Source organism: Volvox carteri, assembly GCF_000143455.1.
Source record: "Volvox carteri f. nagariensis unplaced genomic scaffold VOLCAscaffold_1, whole genome shotgun sequence".
NCBI lineage: Eukaryota > Viridiplantae > Chlorophyta > Chlorophyceae > Chlamydomonadales > Volvocaceae > Volvox > Volvox carteri.
The window spans coordinates 5,028,658-5,050,771 of record NW_003307545.1 but is presented as its reverse complement, the minus strand read 5'-3'; the positions used below and the strand labels follow the sequence as shown (position 1 = coordinate 5,050,771).

The following is a 22,114-nucleotide window of genomic DNA, read 5'->3' as shown; positions in this document are numbered from 1 at the left end:
GGGGGGGGGGGGGGGCAGGAAAGGAGAGGAGAGTAGGGTTGCAATATATGACGAGGAATAACAGATGATGTGCATGGCGGGCTTCGAACCCTTCCGGCTGCAATTAGAAGGAGAAGAAACTGCAGAGAGATATGGGGGGTTGAGGGAGGAGGAGAAAAGACTTAAGGAATGTGATATAAATAACAGTTGGCCAATGGTTAGGAGTACGGCAAAGCAGTGGAGGGGGTTGAAGGGGAGAGAATCTGTCAGGCACCTCTGACCTGAGGCTTATTCGTTGCCTAAACAGGGTTACGATCCGGAGGGGGCGGTGTCCTATCCGTTGCTTAACTAAGAGCCTCGCATCTGTACAGGACCCTGTACGGGACCCTGTACGGGACCCCGTAGTACACCAACACCACCGCGACCATACAATCAAAAAATACACACACGCAGGCCCCCTCCTCCCCCCTGGAGCCGGTGCCTTCTCCTTCCACAACCAGCACCCTCCCAGCACCGGGCCGTGCCTTCCTGCCGTACACGAGCAAAACAAACCCACGTAGAGCGTGTGGCTGACAGCCGTCCACACCGCCACTCCCGCCTCGTCAGCAAGGCCCTGAATGCGGGCATCACGGACGCGTGCGTACGGCTCCGTGTCGACTTCAAAACACAGCTGCGTGATGCGCCACTCCCGGAACACCCGGGGAAAGACCTCCTCGGGTTTGCCGCGCAGCACCAGCAGCCGAGATCCCCGGGACCGGAAGCTGCGGGTGGTGTGAGCGCGCGAGCGCGTGTGTGTATTTGTGCGTGTGTGCATCGAAAAACGTTTTTGTTGGATCCAGGCAAAGAGAGCAGGGCAGGAAAAGGGGAACTCCATTGGAAACAGGGAGCGCGATGACGCCACGGGGAGAAGGGGGGAGAGGGGGGGAGAGGGGGGGAGAGGGGGGGAGAGGGGGGGAGAGGGGGGAAGAGGGGAAAGCGGTGCATCAGTGTTACATCACACTGCCTCCCACCCTCCCTGGATTAGTCGTTAAGTGCGTGAGAGTGAGTACTGGGACCCTGGGGCTTCATTTCTCCTTTGCCCACCACAGTCGGACTAAATCGCTGCGGCGGCGGCGGTACACGACAACAGGGCACTGCGGATCATACGCGGAGGGTCCCGCCGCCGCCGCTTCGCTGCACACGCACAGTCATCAGAGCTCTCCAGCGCCCCCTTCGCAGGCCCCCCCCCCACACCCTCAAATCTCTATACAGTCCATAAGAGGCGGACCGGAGGTTTCATACACTTCATACACTCTAAAAACCCCACCCTGCCTGCTACTACTCCTGCTACTGCCGCTACATCTCACCCCGTAACCTTCCCCTAGGGTAATCCATTTTGTAAAACCCGTTCCCCCGGCACCTTAAACCCCACCCCACCCCGTGTTGGAGGGGGGGGAGGCGGGGAAATACCCTCCCACCCACTGACCTGGCGTCCAGGTCCCTCAGGGACTCCAGCAGAAAGTTATAGCGGTTGACACCAACCCTGCAGTACGGTACGAAGTATAGTTAAGCGTCGTACAGGGTAGTACGGCATGGCGACAAAGCTGTTGGAAAGTGACCGACTCTCACATATACTACTAGCGAATGGTGACAGCAGTAATAGGACCCGGGAGCGGGATACATGGCGCTTTGATGAGTCTTAACAAAAGCGACGCCATAGAATGAACAAGGCGAGATGTGCACCGCGGGTTTGGTTCAATGTTGTCGTGGTGTGGTGTTTTAGCTTGGACCGCGTCGCGGCTTGGGATCTGCATGCGCCCTCTTTAGGCAGAGGGAAAATATTCAGGCGCGTAGTACGGCGACGGCTGGTGCGGGCAGTGGGTGTCGTACGAATGTACCAGGTCTGGTGCACACGGCACGGCGAAAGACCTCCCTGGACATCTCCCCACAATCCGCCATTACCATCACCACCACCACATATTCAATACCCGAACTACATTTTCATTTTCACCATAGATTCAACAACAAACATAAGCGGCATTAGGCATTAGGCTCCTTATCAGGTTTTCAACGGCAGCAGTAGCATCAGCATCAGTCAGCCGCAGCAGCAGTCGCAGTCGCCTTCAGTTTCCCCCCAGCACCCTCTACAGCACTCCCGTCCTCAGCACACAACCAGTACGGCACTAATACCTCTGCTACTTACTTGTAGGAGCTCTGCTGCAGGAAGAATGGATCTGGAAGGTGTAGGGTGGGACGGAGGTCAGCTGGTTATTGCAATACATGCATACATACATACATACTTACATTCCTCCCCCTGCGGTATTCTGGAGGGTCTAGGAGCTGTGTGTCGTGGCAACGCTAACGCTTTTGTGGTTTCGCCGGTCTATCCCGGGCCCCTGCAGTGTTGGCAGTCTGAGTCGGGGTCGGGAGCACACAAGACTAACCGACTTGTGCTGTGTGCTCCCGACCCTTGCGCTGTGTGTTTCGGCTTCGGCCCCCGGCTTTCGTGCCCCACAGTGTAATATAAGTCATACATACATACATACATACATACATACATACATACATGCTCGGTTCGTTCGGTCGGCAGGAAGAGCCCCCCAGTTGCGACTTCGTTTATGTTAGGAGACCAACGGGCATAGATCCCGTCTAGTTGGAGCGCCAAACAAGCGCTGTTGCGTGCCGGCCGTCGTTTCCCGTGCGGCCTGACCCGGGGGCGGAGTGCATGAGACTAACCAGCCGTATGCACCCGCCCCCCGCGCTGTGCTTCGGCCCTGGGCCCCCGGCTTTTCAGCCCACAGTGTAATCAACGTCATACATACATACATACATACATACATACATACATACATACATACATACATACATACATACATACATACATACATACATACATACATACATACATACATACATACAAGGTCAGTCGGGCCTAGCTTTACCCCCGGTGGGCACCAGGAGAGGCACCGGAAAACTCCAGGCCGGCTGGTCAGGGGTCACGCAGTGCGAATAAGCCGTGTACCATACCAGCCTTACCTCGCAGTCTGCTGCCTCCACCCGCCCTTCTGTAATCCCCGTCGCAAGTGTATTCAGGAGCATTCTACATCAACATCCCTCACACACGCACACACCAAAATTCCCAACGATTTAATGAACCAACCCAATCAGCCCTATCCAACGATGCAGATTCACCCACCCAAGATGAAGACGGGGTACACGTGGGCCGCGCCCCTGCAGGCCTCCAGCAGCGCGGGGTTGTCGTGCAGCCGCAAACCTTTTCGAAACCATAGAATGCTGTTCTTGGGGCCTGCCATGCAAGCCAGCGCGCGGCGCGTGGCGCGCGCGGCTGGCGCCGGTCCTCGGTGACGTGTGGCTCGTGTGGCTCGGCGAAGCGGAAGCCACACGCAGGAAAAGGTGCTGGCCGATGAGTGGGGTCTTTGTGTGGAGAGCTTTAGAATTTTTATAGAAGAAGGAAAGGATGGGCGTCCTTGACGATTTGAGGTGGGAGGCTTAATGAATCGGTCGCGCTTCCAAATGGCTTGCACCAAGACGAACAGCCTGTTGTAATCACCTAGGCTCTTTTGCGTGGGCGTTTCAATTGTGTAAATTCCAATAGCCAATTATATATATGCATTTCCTAAATTGTCAAAGCGGTTACCGCAGAAGCGACCTGGCTTCGGAGCTGCATATTTTGACTTGCAGGTGTTTTACTGGCAGAAGCTACGATACATGATATGCATGATAACTTAACCATAATCTACTACCTGCTCTAGCAACCGGGCTTGTATATTTACCTTTAAAACGTTTCTATTGCTGCCGCGAGGCGGCCCTGGAGCTGCGCAGCCCAGGCACCATGAGCAACCGCAAGTACAGAAGCAGCAGGGTGCCTTCGCCTGGTGTATTCCTTCTAATGGACGAGGCCAAGACGCGAGCGCGAGCTGCTGGGGTGACCGTCGTCGACCTCAGCATCGGAGCATCCGATTTGCCACCCCCACCAGAAGCTCTTGAAGCGCTCAAGGTGGGGCGCCGGAACCCTAATAAAACCCTAATAATATCAACTCAATCCTCCTATGCTCATCGCTTATCCGCCCTGCGGCGTCGCTTGGCCGTTAGTTAGCTTGGCCGTTAGTTAGCTAGTTAACCTCCTCTCCCCTTCTTTCTCGCTGCCCGGCCCACTCCCTTCCCAGAACTCGATTCCTCTCTCCCTCCCCCGGCTTCCTTTCAGGCTTCTGTGGACGACCCAACGACACACAGCTACTGCCTGAAGAGTGGAACTATGCCCCTGCTTGAGGTCAGTCTGGCAGTCTAACCCCGCCAGTCTAGCCAGCCGGCCAGGCGGGTTCGGCGCTTGTCCAGGTTGTCATCGAGTTGAAGCGGGCGGTTAGGGAGGGGGCGGGAAGGGGGAGGGGAAGCGAGGGTTTGAAGTTGGATTCAGTACGGCAATGGCCGGCGGTGGAACCTGGTGGCGACGACCAGCGACACCCGCTGAGCTGCAACCCCATTGGCCTCTCTCCCATTCGCAGGCAGCCACTGAGTGGTACGGAACTCGGTACGGCATGCAGCTAGACCCCGCTACGGAAGCTCTAAGTCTCATCGGAGCCCAGGAGGGTTTAGCGCACGCGCTGATGGCGGTGGCTGACCCGGGAGACGGCATTCTCATGACCGACGTGGCATATCCGTCGTACTTTGGAGCCGGTGAGTGACTTAGATCTGGTGTTGCCGTACAGATACGCAGTACAGCCCCCACATTTGCATCTTACAAATTGCACGTCCATATGTACGTATGTCTGTTTGCGCGCTTCGAGTTGTCTCTTCGCCGGGGACCTGCCGTCAATCTGTGTTTTCTCTTGCCCCCAAAACTGACCTACCGTGCCACCAAACCCCAGCCAAAACCCCACACGGCTTGGCAAGTGCTCACTTCCCCCTTCCTTTTCCCCTGTAATGGATTCTTCGCTGTCCTGCTTCCCCTGAGATTTCCCCCTCCCTTCCAATCTTCTTCAGTATCAGTGTCTATTCCCAGAATACCCGTCTATCCCTGGTATCAGCTTCACTCGTATCTGTGGTTCGCCTCCCCCCCCCCTCCCTCCCTCCCCCCCCCCTCCCTCCCTTCCCCCCCTCCCTCCCTTCCCCCCTCCCGGCGCGTGAATGCCGCCGCCGCCGGCTCGCAGTGCAGGTCGCCGGTCTGGTTCCCCTGTACATGCCCCTAGGCGCCCAAGACTTCCTCCCTCGGCTGGACCAGCTGGGCGCCGCGGACCTGGCCCGGGCCCGGGTGATGCTGCTCAACTACCCGAACAACCCCACCTCGGCGGTTGCCACGACGGAGTTCTTTCAGGCGGCGGTGGATCTGTGCCGAAAGTACGGCATATTGCTAATCCACGATAATCCGTACATTGACTTGGTAGGTTGGGTGATTTAGGGGTAGTATGAATGTATATGTGTGTATATGTGCTGGATTGTAGTGGTATTGTAGCAAAGTGGCAGTTGTACTGGTAGTTATGCTGTCGGGAGGAATGTCGGATCTCGCATTGTCCTCACCTACCCCGGTGAGCGGGAGGTGTGAACGAACAACCGAATTAACTAACCTCACGCATCCCAACCAAGCTCCAAACTTCCCAAAACCAACCTGCAAAAAGCTAGGGTTAAAGGCAAGAAGGCCTTCCAACCATGGCGCATAAAGCTAAGGAAACCCTAAAACCCCTCTTCCCACCCCGCTCAGGTATTCGGCTCGGAGCCCTCCCCCTCGCCCTTGTGTTTGCCTGGGGGTCGGGAGTGTGTGTTGGAGCTGTTTTCCTTCGCCAAGTCGTACCACTTGGGCGGGTTCAGACTGGGTTTTGCGCTTGGGTGCCGAGAGGCGGTGGCGTCGTTGGAGGCGTTGAAGGCGCCGATTGACTTTAATCAGTACAAGGTTCGAGGGGGGAAAGGGAGGAGGGGGGCGCTTGTGGCGAGGGGGGAGGGTGAAAGGGGCTAAGGGCTTTCCAGCGGCTGGGGGAGGGGGTGTCGTGCTCTCTCCTCCACTTGTTCCTGCGGTACAATGTGCGCCTGTGTGTGTTTTTGTGCCTTTCAGCACCGCCCCCTTCCCCCCTACCCCCTGTGTATCTCTGCCCGCCTGGTCCCTCCATGGTGGCTTCAGGGTATCATGCGGATGGGTGTGGCGTGTCTGAAGCTACCCCGGGAGGTTGTACGGCGGGATGCGGGAGTGTGGCAGCGGCGAGCTGAGGTCATGGCGGGGGCCCTGAGGGGGAAGGGGTGCGAGGTGCAGATGCCGACGGCAGGTGGGGTGGGGTGGGGAGAGGGAGGGGGGGTAGGGGAAGGGGGAGAGGGGGTTCTGGTGGTGGTTCGTGCCAGTGATGCCAAGTGCGGGCTGAACCGGGCATTCCTTTGGGCCAGATCGGGGAGGGGAGGGGAGGAGAGGGGACGGGGGAAAAGGACGGGGAAAAGAGGGGGGAGGCATGCGTGTGTTTGTTTGGGAGTTTGGGGGGGAGAGAGAGGTTAGCCCGAGGGCCGAGTGGAGAAGGAGGAAGGGTGGGGGAAAGGGACGGGAGAGGAGAAGCACGTGTCCTTGCGGTTGGTGATCATCACACACGACTTGGATATCAGGACCCCAGATACACGCGTAGATGTTAGAAATCCATCCGCCTCCCCCATCACCATCACCATCCCATCAGCTCCACTCGCTCGTGGCTCGTCTTTCCCCCATCCCCTTCCTCTCTCACACACAGCTCTCCCCTCCCCCACCCACACACACACATTTCGGCGACCCACACACCCAACATACCTTCAGACCCACACCCTATCTCCACGTGCTCATCGCATTACCCCACAAGTGAGTGCCTAGCCAACACGGCAACCGTCGTGTCCCAGATACCATCGCCATATTTCCTATCAATTCCAAATCCAACCCCCGCCCCCGATCCCCTCCCCTCACCGCCCACCCCGCCTCTATCCTAGGCATGTACTTGTGGATACGGCTCCCCCCTGGAGTTGATGATGACGTGGCCTTTTGTCAGCACCTCGTGTCGTACACGGGTGTGGCGCTATCTCCTGGTCAAGGTTTCGGTCCGGGGGGAAGGGGGTATGTGCGGGTGGCGCTGGTGGCGAGGGAGGAGGCGTTGGAGGAGGCGGCGGGGAGGATTGCGGCGGCTATGAGGCAGGCGGAGCAGGAGGCGAGGGCCAAGGCAGCGGCGGTGTCCGGGCACTTCCCTGCCAGCAACGCGGACGTGGCTGCTTAGTTCGTCGAAGGGGAGGGGCTTCGGGGCGAGGTGGCGGTGCATGTGTGTGCATATGCGTGTCGGGACGGGAAATGGGGGGATGAGGCTTACCGCGGCCCCACCGCGGGAGGGTTGTCGGGGAGCTTCCAGAGTGAAGGTGTTGTTGAGGAGAGGAGTTGCTCGAGGGTGTGCCGGAGAGGAGAGTGGGAGAGTGGGGAGAGGAGGAAAGAAAGGGAGCGCCTGCATGGTAGAAGAGGTGTTGCTTGGTTTGGGGATGTGGGCATTGTTGTGTGGTGGCGGCGAGATGCTGGAGGGGCGCTCCTTCGGGGCTGGGCCCGGGGGGGCCCACCCGTGTCCCGTATGGTGCTCGATTAGGCCGCACGAAAGCCATGAGGGGGTGAGCGAACGACGCAGCATGTTTTTGTGGGGGGAGGAAGGGAGGGGCGCACGAAAGATGTCCCTTAGCGCACTTGCGGAGCTGCCCCACCTGGCCAGACCACCACTCAGACTCTCCCAATCCGAAACCCGAAAAAGCAATCTGGTGTTATCATGTGTTTTTTATTCTTGTTCGCACAACCATATCATCATCTTATATTTTACGTTTAATCTTCTGCGCGCCGGGAATTATTGTGTACGCCATGGGCCCTTCCGCCTGGCAAGTGCCATTGCGTCGGCAAACGTGCTCAGGGTATATGTGAAAACATAGATATATCCTTCTTTCGTCACGTCCGAGAGAATACATGATCGAGTACCTCCGTGTCAACAGTCCAGTTGTAAAGGCCTGGAGAGACTGCAACAGGCTATCGTTACCAGCAGAGTCGGGCTCGAATGCCGCAGCTGGAGCTCTCGCCCATCGGCAGCTGCTGGGGGACGCGGCTATGTAGGCGCTGTGCTGATGTCTCATAATAAATTCCTCCTGAGACTTGATTTTTCTTAAACTGTTTGCCGGAGACGGAGCTGCAGAGACTTCCGTCCTCGGATTTTTTGGGTTACGACCCCGAGTATTTGAAGTACTGCGCGGGCACTGTATAGGGTTGGCACTGTCCGTGTGCCGAAAGGAATGCGTAGGATGGTGCGTAGGCACCCATCCACTTTATTCCACTCTTGTGACAAAGCACTGTGAGGACTCTCATAGCTCCCCTGATATCTATTGCCCCTGCTGCCCCGCCAACCGCAGTAACGGTGTCTCCGGACGGAACCACCCTGCGCCACCTCTCTTAGCTCTCTTGTGCCATCCGTTTCCCCCCCCCCCTTTCCCTTCCTCGGCAGCAGCTTCATTCATTCGTGGTTTGTCTTTCCCCCTCTCCTTCTCCTCCGCTACCCCGTCCTCCCCTGCCCCCTGTCTGCCTGCCTGGCAGGTCCTGGTCCTGGTCCTGCCTGTTCGGGGCCCTCTTTCCTTTTCCTGGAGATCACCCCTTCGACCCCCACCGGCGGCTATTCGGTAATCATGACCCTCAGACAGTACATTCGCTCCACGAGTTGGGGGTTGGGCTGCCGGGAGGAAGTGAGCACGATGAAGCCAAAGGCCCTAATCCGCGACTCCTGGAATTTGTTCTTGTCGTACTCCTCTCCGTCCTCCGCACGTATGAGTGCGGTGTATCGCTCCTCCTTGAGTAGCGACCGATCCAACACCGAGGCCAACAAACCGGGATGGACCTGGGACCGCGGAGGGGGAAGTGTGTGTGTGTGTATGTGTGTGTGTGTGTGCCACAGGTGGCAGGTGGCGAAAAGATGGCAGCAGGTGGTGTGGTGTCACGTCATGCCATGTCGGATACTTCGTTGGAGCCATCTGAATGTTCAGTTAGGTGGCGAGAGTTCAGATGCCAGATCAGATCACATCACGGCGTCCAAGGGCCGATGGATGCACACCTGGCACCCACGGCAGCCCGCGCCTGTGACCGTGGTGATGCGGGGTTAGGGGGACCCGCACTACACGGGCCTTATTCCCCATCGGGCACTTTCCTGCCCTCCTAAACCGCCACAATCCCTTCTCCAAATTCCACCCTGGCTGGTGTGCTGGTCTGCCGTACAACTCCCGGGCCCCCCCCATTCGCTCCATTCTGCCAATACCCGAAATATTTCCTACGCCTTTCCCCCCCCTTGTGTGTGTGTGTGTGTGTGTGTTTCCTCCTCCCCAAAGGAGACCTCTTCCCCCCCCCCAATACACACATACACACACAAGCACCTGGTCAAACATTCTCGGCATCTCCGGCCAAAGGTCGCAGTCCTGCAGGTCCAGCACCATGGCTTTGCCGTACCGTATTGCCCCCAGCAGGGCGCGCCTGAGCATGTGGGGTTCCATGTGGCGGCTGTTGAGCGCGTTGACGTAGTTGGTGTCCTTGGGGGGGGGAAGAGGGCGTGAAAAAGGGGGGGAGAAGAGGAGGGGGAAGGGGGAGGGAGGGGGGGAGAAAGGTTAGGGGAAATGGGACAAACAGACCGGCATACAATCGGGAACACGACAGACGAACAGGTCTACACGCCAGACGGCAGACAGAGAGAGATAGAGAGATAGACAGACAGACAGACAGACAACTTCCCCCTCCTCCTCCCCGCCTACATATTAACAATGCGGACCCCTCACCTGGTATCTGAGGAACACACTGGCCTGCCCCGAGGTGTCAATCACCAGGGGCCACTTGCCGCTGGCCGCAATGAGCCCGCCCACATCGCGAATGAGCACATCGTTGAGGGCCTGAAGTGGGGAGCAGGAGCAGGAGCAGGGGGAGGGGGAGGGCAAGTAGGGGTAACAGAAAGGAGAGACAGAAAGAGAGAGGGGAAGGGGAAAGAGTTCAAGCCTTCCGAAATGGGTTCCCCATGCGGGGGCCTGTTGGGCCGGGGAGGGCGGGAAGGCAAAAAATGGAACCTCCGCGCTGCGAAGGAAAGGATACCTGGCACCCTGAGGTGGCATTTTGCGGCTCATGACGGTCGTAACCACACGGGCTAAGGCTAATTGCCAATACGCCAATGAAGCGACCAAGTAAAACACACACACACACACACACACACAACCCCATCACGGCTCAGATCATTACAAAAGAACCCAAACACACATACGTCTTCACCTCACCCGTACGGCAACAGGCACCCCTGGCAGCGCCTCCGCCTCCTCGCCACCCTCCGCCAGCTGCTGCTGCTGCTCACGATGCAGCCGCAACCGAGCGGTATCCAGCGCCTCCGCGGCCTCCGTGGCGCGTTTCCGAGCGTCCTCCACAACCTTCTCCGCCGAATGGATCTGCAGTACGGCAAAACACATACACACACGCAGGGAAAGGGGGCCGCTGGCGAAGTTAACCACCCTGTAACAACATACACACGCAAGCGACACGTGGCATGACACCCAGCACACCTCCAGTGCGCGACCTAGTCAGCAGCATGAGAGCAACACCCCCCGGTTGCCACACAAACCCAACCCACCCACCCCCCAACATCCCCGTCATCCCCCCCCCCAAAACCCCCGCCAACACCCCTGCCATACCCCCCCCACCCCCACCCCCCAATCTCTACCTGGTCTAGCGCCACCCCTGTAAGGCCCTCGGGCTTCTTCTCCTCAACACAAGTGTCGTACTCGTGGATCCGCTTCTCCAGCTCCTGCGTGCATGTATATATATGTGTGAGTGTATGTGTGTGTGTTTCGCCGTATCGGGATGCAATGATGGGGGCCAATGGGGGAGGTGGTCCAGGGTTTTAGACGGGAGTGACACCGCGAGAGGTCGTACATTTCAAACCCCAGCTCATGCACCCCAGCTCATGCACCTGCCCTCGTCCAGGTCCTCTGGCCACCGAGCATTACCGAGCCACCCACCATTCTTGCGTGTCTCAGCAGCTGCTGAGCCCGGCTGTGCGCCTCCTCCGCCGCTGCCAGGGACTCCTCGCATCCACGAACAGCCTGGGCTCGCTCGGCCTGTACGGCGGCAGCTCGCTCCAGACGTCGTGCCTGAGGTGCGTGTGTGTGTGTGTGTGCGTGTGTATGTGTGCCGGAGGGAGATGCGGTCGGGCGCAGGAAGACAGCACAAGTTTACGCAAAGGTGACGAAGGTGGAGGAGGAGGGGAGAGATAGAAAAGATTTAAAGCTGCTAGTGGGTGGAGCTGAGACACGGGAGAGGGCACGACACTGCCGTACACTGCTGTACACTGCAGCCGCACCTCACCAAACCAAATGCGCACTCAGAAGAACTCCCCCCCCCACACACACCCCGCTTCATCCCCACATCCCCAAGTGTTGCACCCACCTCGAACTGCTGTATGAGCTGATCCGTCTTGGCCACATCCCAAGCCCGAAGGACCTCCTTGATGGCCGGAGGAGCCACGTGCTCGGGTAACTCCCCCCCCTCGTTACCTGCTTGGAGGGGAAGACGTGGGGTCGCGTGTGTCCAAATGTGTTTTTTTCGTCAATGTCCTCCCCGGGGCCCGAATGGGGTGCAGGGAGGTGCGGGCAGCGAAGGGGGGGGTGGGGGAGAGAGGAGGGAGGCAGAATGGGACGCGGGGGGCCAGGAAGGCAGGTGGATAGGCATCACACACACCCTTCTCCTGGCACATACACCCACCCACCCACCCACCCACCTATCCTCGGGTCTGCCCCTCCCTGCAGCAGCACCGGCACCACCTCCTCCTGGCCTAGGAAGGCAGCTCGCCACAGCGGACTGCGCAGAAACTCCCCCCGGGTGTTCGGGTCGGCTCCAAGCTAGGGGGAAGGGGAGGGAGGGAAAGACGAACCACACACGATTGAAGCTGCTGCCAGGGCAAGAGAGTAACAAACGTAGAACTAGGGGAGGTAGGGGAGGTAGGGGAGGGAGGGGAGGGAGGGAGGGAAAGGTATGTGCTCACTGTGTAGGAGGTAAGGGGCCCCCTGAGGAGGGGAGTGTTGCCTAACCAGGAACGGGTCCAGAGGACGGGACGCCAGCTGGGAAATGAAGACGGTGGGGAAGGAGGGCCTCAGAACCCTCCTGCAACAAAACGTCCCCTTGAGCTATTGCCTCTTCGTTTCCCACTTGCAAACTGTTTACATTATGCTTCTCAACGCGTTGCTCCATCATCTGCCGTAACCCATTTCTGAGCAACACCCTCCTCCCTCCTCCCTCCTCCCTCCTCCCCCTTCCTCCCTCCTCCCTCCTCCCCCTTCCTCCCCCTCCCCCTTCCTCCTCCCCCTCCTGCTCCTGCGAAGCTGCCGCTCTCACCTGCAGCAGCATCTGCACGGTGCTCAGTGCCCCCCCCGCCGCCGCCTCACTCAGCAGGGTGTTCCCGTGCCCGTCAGCGGCCTCCACGGGCTCGGGCCGCAGGTAACCCTCGTCGCGAGCCCGGGACAGACCCACGCGCAGCTGGGCGTCATCACCGTCGTAGGCGGCCTCCAGCAGCGCTTTGCGCAGGGCGGCTTCCTGCCCAGGGCGGGTTGTGTGTGTATGTGTATGTGTATGTGTATGTGTATGTGAGTATGTGGGGGGGGGAAGGAGGGCGGGTTACCCGTCCGAGTGACCCGGCAAGGAAGGAACAACAGGGAAAAGCTGTGGATATATATCACTGCACCGGATGGGGAAACCGGGGGTGCGCAGTTGGCTAAGCGGTGCTGACGAGCGAGCAGCAAATTGTCCGTCGTTGACCATCGTTGTACCATCGACGTCTTTCCTGTGGTACGGCCTGCGCATTCCCAGGGCCTGCCGATGGAGCTCTCCACAGCTTTTCCCTGTTGTTCCTTCCTTGCCGGGTCACTCTATCTACTATATATATGCATTTCTTCCTAGCTACCACCCTCCCTCGCCCTCCCTCGTCCTTACAACCCCCCCCTCGGCCTCACCTCCTTTTTCCTCTTGGCCTCCTCCTCTCTCTGCTGCCGCCTCTTAGCCTCCTGCTTGCGCTCGTACTCCACCTGCGCCTGCCAGGCCGCCCGCCGGAGCGCCTCCATCTCCGCAGCCGCCTTGGCCTCGAGCCTGGGTAAACGCCCCATCACGGTGGACAGAGGGGATCATCATCCTCACAGGCACAACACATCGTACAAGATTGCGTGAAGGTAATAACACAGATGCTACATGGAAAGGTGGGGAGGGCGGGGATGCATGAACAAGATGTAGGAAAAGGGTGTGGGAAGGACAGGTAGGCACGGTTATATGGGGGGAAAATCCATGGACCCGGAAATGGATGATAGGAGGTGGACGAGCAGCCGCGAAAAGGAGCATCTAGTCAGGGGAGGTAGTGAGGGCCTGAGTGAGCAGCCAGCCAGCCAGCCAGCTGGGGGGGGGCCAAGGGGGGGGGTGGTGGAAAGGGCCCCTCGCGAAAATAGTTCAGGGTCGGGGGTTGGGGGTGGAGTGGTTTGTGTGTTTGTGTGCTTCTGGTGGGGTGTTGGCTCGGAATATGTGTGTGCGAGGGGACGAGGGAGCCCCCGGGTATCCCGTCACGGCACGGAAGGACCTGATGGCTGGTGGCTGCTGGTAAGGTTTGGCGTGTTGCCTCGCCGTCTCTGGTTGTACCCTCCCTCCCTCCCTCCCTTCCTGCGTGAGGGGGCTGTGCCCGTGAGGTGCGTGAGGGGGCTCAGTGGGTGAGGGGCGTCCGTCCGCCCTTGGGGTGGGGTGGGGCCCCCCCTTCCCCTGGTTACCAGAAGGTGATCTCCCCTCCTCGCTTCGACACACGCCGCTATGAAACCACCCAGCTATGGAAACAAAACAAAATAAAATAAACCTGAGTAACCAATCCTCAATAGTGTGGTCCATCAAGGTGTCTATGTTTTATGTCCCCCTTCTCCCCCGGCCCCACACAACCATTTACCACACTTTATGGGAGCACAGCTGCCGTGGTGGCATCACTTACTCGGCTTTCCTAGCCGCCTCAACCTCCGGGTCCGGTCCCGCCACCTGCTCAGCCACCGGCCCTGCCGGGCTCCGCGCCTGGGATGCAGTCCCCTTAACTCCGCCCTTGGAAGCTCCCCCCTTAGCACCACCACCACCGCCACCACCACCAGCGCCGCTCTTGGCGGTGCCGGTAGCCTGCGAGGGAAAAAAAGGGCTCCCCTTTGGTCACCTTTGGGTTCCCCGTCCCCTTTAGGGGAAGAAGGGTAACACCGTCCACGGACACGGTCCACGGTCCACGGACGGCGACAAGGATAGCTTCAGTTGTGACAGCAGTACCAACTACCAGCAGCAAGCTCACGCAGCCTCAAGCCGCCGTCCCATGGGTCGCAGCCGCACTGGATCAGACGGGATCAGACCTGGCTGTTGCCGGAGAGCTTTCACTCCGATCAGTGTGTCCCTTGCGGAAGTTTCTCTCTCCCCTCCTCTATCTATCTGCCTACGTATACTGCATGGCGGCGGAACTCTTCGTCTTCCGCATCGTGCTGCCGCAACTCGCCCCTCCCGCAATGAATGGATGAATGGATGAATGGATGAATGAAGCAGCCAGGACTGTATCGACACCGCAGTCATGAATGGCCATCACAGGACCACACAGTCAACGACGGAACCCAGATCCACATGTCAATATGAAGGGTGGGTGTGCGTGCGTGTGTGTGTGTGTGTGTGTGTGTGTGGTTTTGGAAGCGGGTGATTACCAGCTCCAGGAAGGGGAGGAAGGTGGCATCTATCATTACCAGTCAGCCCGCGACTATTCGCTGTTGGGGGCGCCGTTCTGCTCTACATCTCCGACGGGCTCCGGCCCCATGTCCCCATGGCTATGCGAGGGTGCCGTACCTTGCTGCCGGCGGATCCGGACTTGCTGGTACCCGTTGCTGCTGGCTTGGTGGAAGAGGGGGCCTTTCCTGCGGCCGGCTTGCTGGTGATGGCAGGTTTGGATGCAGCGCCTGCGCGCAATCGGGAGGGGCTGGCTGCAGCCCTTGGCGCGGCGCTGTTCCCAGAAGCAGGCTTGCTGGTAGCTGCAGCAGCCGGCCGCTTTGGAGCGGCGGCCTTGGCGTCGCCATCCTGCGCCGGGTCAATTGTGGGAATGTGGGGTCTACATGTTTGTCATGGATACCAGGGAAACGCTTTCAGCTGGGGCGCCTTCAAAAATGCTTACTGTTATGACCATTATTTATTCCAATAATCAACAGCGCATGGTCAACTCTGAAGCATGGCAAAGCTTGGATTGGTCACGTCTCAATACGTGAATTACAAGCTAGGATACATGCAAAATAAGGGCGTAAAACAGGCATACCTCCTAAGGAGACACTCGCTATGGCACAAGGCACTAGCCCCGGGTAGTCGTCAAGGTACGGCACAGTCGTGTTGCAGTAACTCGGTTTCAGCAATGCTCCTTTGCCGCAACCCGGAGACGGTTGATTCAACACTTGTCCATACTCCATAGGCGCACACTGACTACCTCGGGAGCTCCACAATCGCGCCCGCCAGCCTCGCCCCCTCACCAACTGAAAGCAATCGCTATCAAGTCGACAGCTATGTCAAATAATTAGCACTTTTGATACATATGTAAGCAACAGCTTGTTAAGGTAAACCTCTGCAGACATGGACATCGGGCAGGGAGGAGATGTACACGACGAGGAGCTGGAAGTCGACATCCACAACAAAGACCGTGAGTGCATACAGAGATGGCCTTCTTACTGTGTGAGGACGCAAGGGTGCTGGGAAGCTGGCGGCTGCTGACATGGGGGAGGGACTTACCTATCTTTGTAAGGGGCTGCGTTGCTTCCTTATACGCCAGTAGCCTTACGCGTAGCCTTACGCGATATGGACTGTTTGAAATGGCCATGAGTATGCATTGGTCGAAGCATTTCACTGTTGCCTTGAGTTTGCATCGTGTTCAATGTGAATTCAGCCTGTCCTTCTTCCAACATGCACGGAAGGACGCGACATGCCTTTTCCTTAAACATCTTGTTTGTCGACACACTCAATTTACTCCCTGGCATGGCTTTCGCTGGAAGAGGACCTCTTGCGGTTCGCCACCCAGCCACCTACAGGACTATCCATGGGACCGGGAACGACCTACCTATCCGCTATCATGTGCTCATCCCCATGCTGCAATACTGTGACACCTTTCTGCGTACACAACGGTTATGTCCCAATTCCTTTCCCTTCCAACTCGCCTGCACGCCTGTCGCAATCACGGACGACATCCAGGCTGGGCCCAGGCCCTGGTCAATAAAGTAACCGCAGTCACAGCAGCGTTCCGAGGAGCAGGAGACCAGCGCCATGCTGCCCGGCGAACATACCTCCAATTGGCTCCCGAAGCTCGTACAGAGAGCTACCTAGAGGTAATGGCCACGTCATACACGCCATCGCATCTGCACCGTACAGCAAAGCGGCGAGAGCCCATTCGCGGTAAATGTCCTCGTATGCCCTCTCTTGCATGTCAGCCTATCTTGCATGTCATGCCTGCTGGGTCCCAACGTGGGCTCGAAGTAATTCTGGTGCAACAGACAGACAGACAGACAAACAGACAGACAGATATAAGGCCACCGGATGCCGGATTTGTCTCGCGATCCCGTCAATCAGGGTACTACGTAACATCCACCCCCAACAGAAAACACACGCATGTGTCCACCGGCAACAGGGCGTGGATCCCTGATGGATCCAAAGTGGAATGATGGAACCAAAATGGAAGAACGGAAAAATAACCCAGATCGCGATGCTTACCCTGTGCCACCGCTTCCTCGTTCTCCCAAGCCCAAGTCAAGCCCAACCCCTACTATTCCCCCCTTTACCCGTTTCCACTAACCCCGCCTTCAGGTCATTGACGAGGTGCTGTACCAGACCTCAGCCCTCAGCCGACTTACACGTAACGCCCGCATGGCTGTGGCACGACGGGCGCATGTGAGGCGAGGGGCAGAGATGGGCCGACTGGAGGAAGGGGCCAGAGGAGGGGAGGGCGGAAGGAGAAATTGTGCCCAATGTTTTTAAAATTCGGAGGAGGGGAGGGAGAGGAGGAGAGGAGGGGTGAGGTGGCCCCCTAAGGAAGGAGCCGGAGGGGGCCTATCTCATCCGCCCAGTCCCCGTAAAGGCGTAGACTTCCCCTTTCCTCACTTGACGACCCCCCCCCCCGGCGCCATCCCCCGCTGGGGCTGTCCGCCCCAAATACCTCCCCCCGGTCATATACATGCACACATTCACACACACACACATTCCACAGGTGTTGGAGTTCCAGCCCGGTGAGGCCCTGTGCTTGAAGGGCACCCCTCAGGAAGTGCTGCTGGTGGTGATGTCCGGGGAGGTGCGGACGGGGTGTGGTTGGGAGGGAGGGTGGGTTGGCGCCCGCACGGCAGGAGAGAGGGGCAGGGCAGGGCAGGTCCAAAGGAGGGGTGGGGATGTTATCAAGCGGCAGAGGGGCCCCGGCGGGATGTTATACCGGGAAAGGGTTGAAAAGGGAGCCCGCGACCCCTGGGTGCGGGGAGAGAGGGGGTGGGGAGGGGGTTAGGGCGTCCCACGGGGGCGACGGGTGCTGTCAACGGCACCTCACTGTTTCAGTCGCAGCGGGCCCAAAGAGGGCCCCCCCCCTCCGGTGGCGCGGGGTCAGGTGGGGGGGTGGTGCCCCACAGTCATGGGTGTTGCTTCTGCTTCTGAGTCAGGGCTCCCGTGCCCTGTGCCGTGTTTCTCCCCCCCTCTCCTCTACCTCTTCACCTGAAATGTAATGTATGTATGTAAGTAACGCAACCCGGTGCTGCTTTCCTTGTTCTTAGCCCCCTCTCCCTCCCTCCCTCTCTGGCCCCTCCCTCCCCCGTTTTCCTGGCTGGGGATGTACTGGTGTGGTGCTAGGTGGAGGTGGTGGATGGCCACTGGGACGGGTCCGCAGCACCGCCACCACTGGCCCCGGAGAACAACCGCTTCGGCCGGCACAGCCTGGAGGCCCTCACACCCCGGCCCCCTCCACCGCCACCTCCACCCCAACCACCTCTACTACCACAACCCCCACCACCGCTGCCGCCGCAGCTGGCTCAGCAGCCCTCCCAGGGCTTCCCCATTTCCCAGTATCCTAGTCGACGGCACCTGATGGAACAGCTAAGCGTGTCGTCAAGCACGAACGGCCAAGGCAGCGTCGTCGTCGCCGCAGCCGCCGCCGACGGGTGATGATTCTGCACCGCGGCGACAGCTTGGGGGCAGTGGATATGGGCTGGTTGTCGCGGTTGCCGCGCAGCGTCACGGCGGCGGCGTTGGATGAGGTGCCGGCGTCGCCGTCGATCACTACTCGCGCGCTTCTGGCTACGAGAGCGGAGATGGCGTCCGGGGGTAGTTTTAGCGGCGGTCAGGTTTCCGGTCCAGGTGGAGTTGGCAGTAGCAGCGGCGGCGGCGGCGGCGGTGGCGGTGGTAGCGGCCATCGCCGCAGCAGCTGCGCCGGTATAGCAGGAGAGGTTGACGGCATCGGCAGGGGAACCGTGGACGGCTGCGGCGAGCAGGCTGGGGAGTGGCCTGAGGGACGAGGGGCCAGCAGAGGCGGAGGCGGAGGCGGAAGCGGCGGTGGAGGCGACGGCGGTGGCAATGACCCGCTGCAGCGGCTGCGGTGGCCTTGTACGGCAGTGGCCATGGGCGGGCGTGTGGAGTGCGTCGCCATCGGACTGCAGCAGGTTGTGGGGGAGCTTGGGGGCCGGCTGTGGGGTGTAGGTTGGGGGGGGGGGAGATGACCTCTTAAGACCCCCTCCCCCTGGTTTCGTCCCCCCCCCCTTGACACATGATGACGTCAACCCTGCGCCTCCCCCTGGTTTCGGATGGAGAGCGGGGACGGCGATGGAGGGAAGGAACGACGGCGCGAGTAAAACACGATCCCCACCTGACATGGCAGGGGAAAAGGAAGGGGGGAAAAGCGGGCGAGAGGTGGCTGACGTCGTTGCAGAATGATGACAAACATTTTCCGGCGGATTCTAAAACAACTTCCTCTTCCCCACTTAGCATACCATAACCAAGCCATACAATCGCTTAAGTTCAATTTACCCCTCCCGCCCATACGCATACACGTGCACACATGTACACGCAGACATCTAAAACCCGTTTCACCCTCTCACCCGTTTCACCCTCTCTTCCCCCCTTCCCTTCGCCGTCTTCACGGACGCTTTTCGGTCACGGTACGTCTGGTACACTCTTGCCCTGGCAGCAGCTTCACTCGTTTGTGGTTCGTCTTTCCCCCCCTTCCCCTTCAAGAACGCCTACTGGTCAGTTCTGCTCTTTCCATGGCATCAGCTTCACTCCTTCGTCTTTCCCCCTCCTCCCCCTCCCCCTCCCGCTCCCCCCCGCAGCTGTGTGCTGTGTTGGGCACGGAAAGCCATTGGGACGTGGAGGCGCTGGTGGAGAGCCTGGAGGAACTGCCCGTGTTTGCCGCCCTGAGCGGGGCGGAGCTCAGGCAGCTGGTCAGGGTACTGAGGCTGCACACGTTCTCAGGTGGAACGGTGAGCTGAGCGGTTGAGGAGGGGGGGATACGAGGGGAAGGTGGCGTGTGAGCGTGTGACCTTGTGTGTGTGTGTGTGTGTGTGTGTGTGTATTTTGGGGGGGGGGAGAGAGGTATGAGGGGAAGTTATTGTCGTGGAGAAAGAAGACTGGTACGGGGAAGGGAGGGGGAAAAGGGGGGAAAGGGGGATAGGCTTTAAGACACGCTATTGCGGGTAAGTTGGGGGGAGTGGGGGGAGGGCAGAGGAAGGGGGAAGTTAAATTAAAAAACACATCCACGACGTTAAGTCGTGGATTTCTGGAGCGGGGGCTGTGCGGTGTTGTGTACAGCTCTTTATTGTATACTGTTCCACGAGTGGAATTGTAACAGAAGCAACTAGGCTAAACGCCGGTTTTAAGTTCCCCCGTCCTCTTACCCCCTCTCTCCCCTCTCCCCCCGCTAGGTGGTTTACAAACAAGGCTCAGTGGGTAATGACCTGTACATCATCCGATCCGGATGTGTACGGCTACTAAAACAAGTAGCCCTGGACGATAAGGCCCGCAACCGCCTCAACAGAATCTCCGCGGAGCTGTCTGCCGTACGCGACCAGACGGCGACGGCGGCGGCTCTTCTTCACGGCGTCCCGTCCGTGGCGCCGTTCGGCTCCTCCTCGGGGTACCACCCCGCGGCGGGTCCAGGGGGGCCACTCGGCAGGGTTTCGACACCCGCCTCCACGTCGGGGTCTTCCCCGGCCACCTCCGCGCCCGTGTCGCCGGGGCGTGTACGGAGGCTGAGTCAGGGTGCGGGAGGGGGAGGCAGGTTTGGGGTGAGTGTTGGGGTCGGGGAATGGGAGGGAAAGGAGGGGAGGGTGGGGTGAAGTGTGTGTGTTTCGGTGGGAGAATTGGGGGGAGGGTGCTGCTGCGGGAGGGGGGGGGGAAAGGGGCTTCTTCAGGGTTTTGTACGCGAGTATTGAGGTTGAGGGGAAGTAGCTGTGAATAGTGGCAGTAGTGGCAGTAGTAGCAGTAGTAGTAGTAGTTCTTCAGCCGCTTGCAACAGCGGTATGTTGCTTAGTTACCCCCACTAGTAACCAAGCTTTTTTCAAAACCCGCAAAAAATCCGCTCATATCGTAATCCCCACAACGCCAAGCGGCCAAGGGGGTTTAGGACTCACTGGGGGCAGTTTCGAACTTCGGAAGCCTTTCGGCAGTTCATATTCCTCTTCTTGTTTCCTTGCAGCATATGAGTCCCCCCGGGGTCTCCCCACCCCTTAAACCCGCTGTGTTTCGCAGTACGGCACCCCCGGCAGCCCCCGCGGTGAGCTCCTCCATACCTCCGTCTCAGCTACAGCCGCCATCCAAACTCTCATGGGACGAGGTTCCCTGCACAACACCACCTCCGCACCCGTCCCCACCGCCGTCCCCACCAACATCCGGGACCGTACGCCCCAACGCCCCGGTAAAACAACTAACGCCTCCTCCACTAACCCCTCTAGCAGCAACGGTAACGGTAACGGAAGCCTCACTCAGCCCTTATCGTACACACAGCAGCAGCTGCAGCAACTGCTACTGTCATCGCCTCCGGGATCCAGACCCGTTACCTCCGACGTGGGGGGGCCCATGGCCGCGGCGGCGGTGGCGGCAGGCGGGGGGGTGCTGCCATCCAGGTGGTTGCCAGTGGCAGGTACGAACGGCCGAGCGCAAAGCGGCGGCTCCGCCGCCGCCGCCGCCGCCCCTGGCGGCGGCGGTTCTAAGGACCCATCCCGCTCCGTCTCCTCTTCCTCCTCCTCTACTGATGTGACCTGGCGGCGGCACAGCGCCGCCGCGCAGCCGGGTGGGGTGCCCGGCTCGCCGGTGGGGGGGTATCAAATGTATCAGCAGCCACCGCAGCAACAGCAATATGGGGCAGCGGGGTCGGTACCGCAGACCCCGGCCAGGGACCAGCTGTCGGGCAGCAATCAGCACTCGCCGCCGCTGCCGCCGCCGGAGGGGCAGGGCGGCGGTCAGCGGCAGAACCGCCACCGACGGCGCAGCAGCCATGCCGCCGCCGCCGACCCCCTTGACCGCTTTGGTGTCGTACCACGGATGCTAGGCGAACGTACGGAGGCGATGTACGAAGACGTGATCATGCCTGGCGCGCTGGGTGCCCCGTCGACGCTGGCAGCGGCGGCGGCAGTGCACGACAGGGGAGAGGTGCAGTACGGCACGTCTGACAGCGACAACGGCGGCGCCGCGCCGAACAGCCCCCCTGGGCTGCCGCCTGTCGCCGGCTCCCGATCGCCGTCGATATCGCAGATTCCGGGAGGATGGGCGTCAGCCGCTGCCGCCGCCGCCGGCGGCGGCGGCGGCGGCGGCGGCAGCCCTCCCACTGCGGGTTCCGCGTCCTTGCCTGTGTGGCAGGCCCGCGTCCCTCGTCAGCTGTCCACAGGTCCGGAGCTGGTGTTTGTGGAGCTGGGGCTGCTGACCGCGGGCCAGTGCTTTGGGGAGGTCCGTTCTGACGGCGTGGCCCTGCGGACCTCTAGTGCGGTGTGCGACACGCGTACGGAGGTGCTGACCATCTCCCGCAATGAGCTGCACCAGCGGCTGGGCGGTAGGGTGTTCGACTACCTGTGAACCAGGTGGGCTGGTGTGTGTGTGTGTGTGTGTCTGTGTGTGTCGGTCGGAGTGGCC

At 59.7% G+C, this 22,114-nt stretch overlaps 3 protein-coding genes across 3 annotated transcripts in view; 1 reads left to right on the top strand and 2 right to left on the bottom strand.

Moving 5' to 3' along the window:
* VOLCADRAFT_78955 (DNA photolyase) overlaps positions 1-3,320 on the bottom strand; it is a 7,731-nt gene extending 4,411 nt beyond the window's left edge. Inside the window, exons 1-4 of the mRNA XM_002945880.1 lie at positions 3,155-3,320; positions 2,162-2,192; positions 1,445-1,501; positions 425-740 (exon numbers count right to left, since the gene is read on the bottom strand). Coding sequence (XP_002945926.1) covers positions 425-740; positions 1,445-1,501; positions 2,162-2,192; positions 3,155-3,272 — 522 coding nt within the window. The 5' untranslated portion in view covers positions 3,273-3,320. The remainder of the gene's footprint in view (positions 1-424; positions 741-1,444; positions 1,502-2,161; positions 2,193-3,154) is intronic.
* A 548-nt stretch (positions 3,321-3,868) lies between these two features.
* Positions 3,869-7,187, top strand: ast5 (aspartate aminotransferase; the record flags this gene model as incomplete). Its single annotated transcript, XM_002946235.1, has 6 exons — positions 3,869-3,976; positions 4,482-4,653; positions 5,166-5,356; positions 5,729-5,863; positions 6,089-6,230; positions 6,907-7,187. 6 exons carry the CDS (start codon positions 3,869-3,871, stop codon positions 7,185-7,187), a joined length of 1,029 nt encoding a protein of 342 aa, XP_002946281.1.
* Positions 7,188-8,600: 1,413 nt separating this feature from the next.
* On the bottom strand, positions 8,601-15,170 carry VOLCADRAFT_115853 (uncharacterized protein; the record flags this gene model as incomplete). Its single annotated transcript, XM_002945879.1, has 13 exons — positions 8,601-8,822; positions 9,346-9,504; positions 9,748-9,858; positions 10,234-10,398; positions 10,671-10,754; positions 10,969-11,100; positions 11,396-11,502; positions 11,727-11,847; positions 12,341-12,538; positions 12,955-13,087; positions 13,962-14,137; positions 14,837-15,064; positions 15,159-15,170. 13 exons carry the CDS (start codon positions 15,168-15,170, stop codon positions 8,601-8,603), a joined length of 1,848 nt encoding a protein of 615 aa, XP_002945925.1.
* Between the last annotated feature and the right edge of the window lie 6,944 nt (positions 15,171-22,114).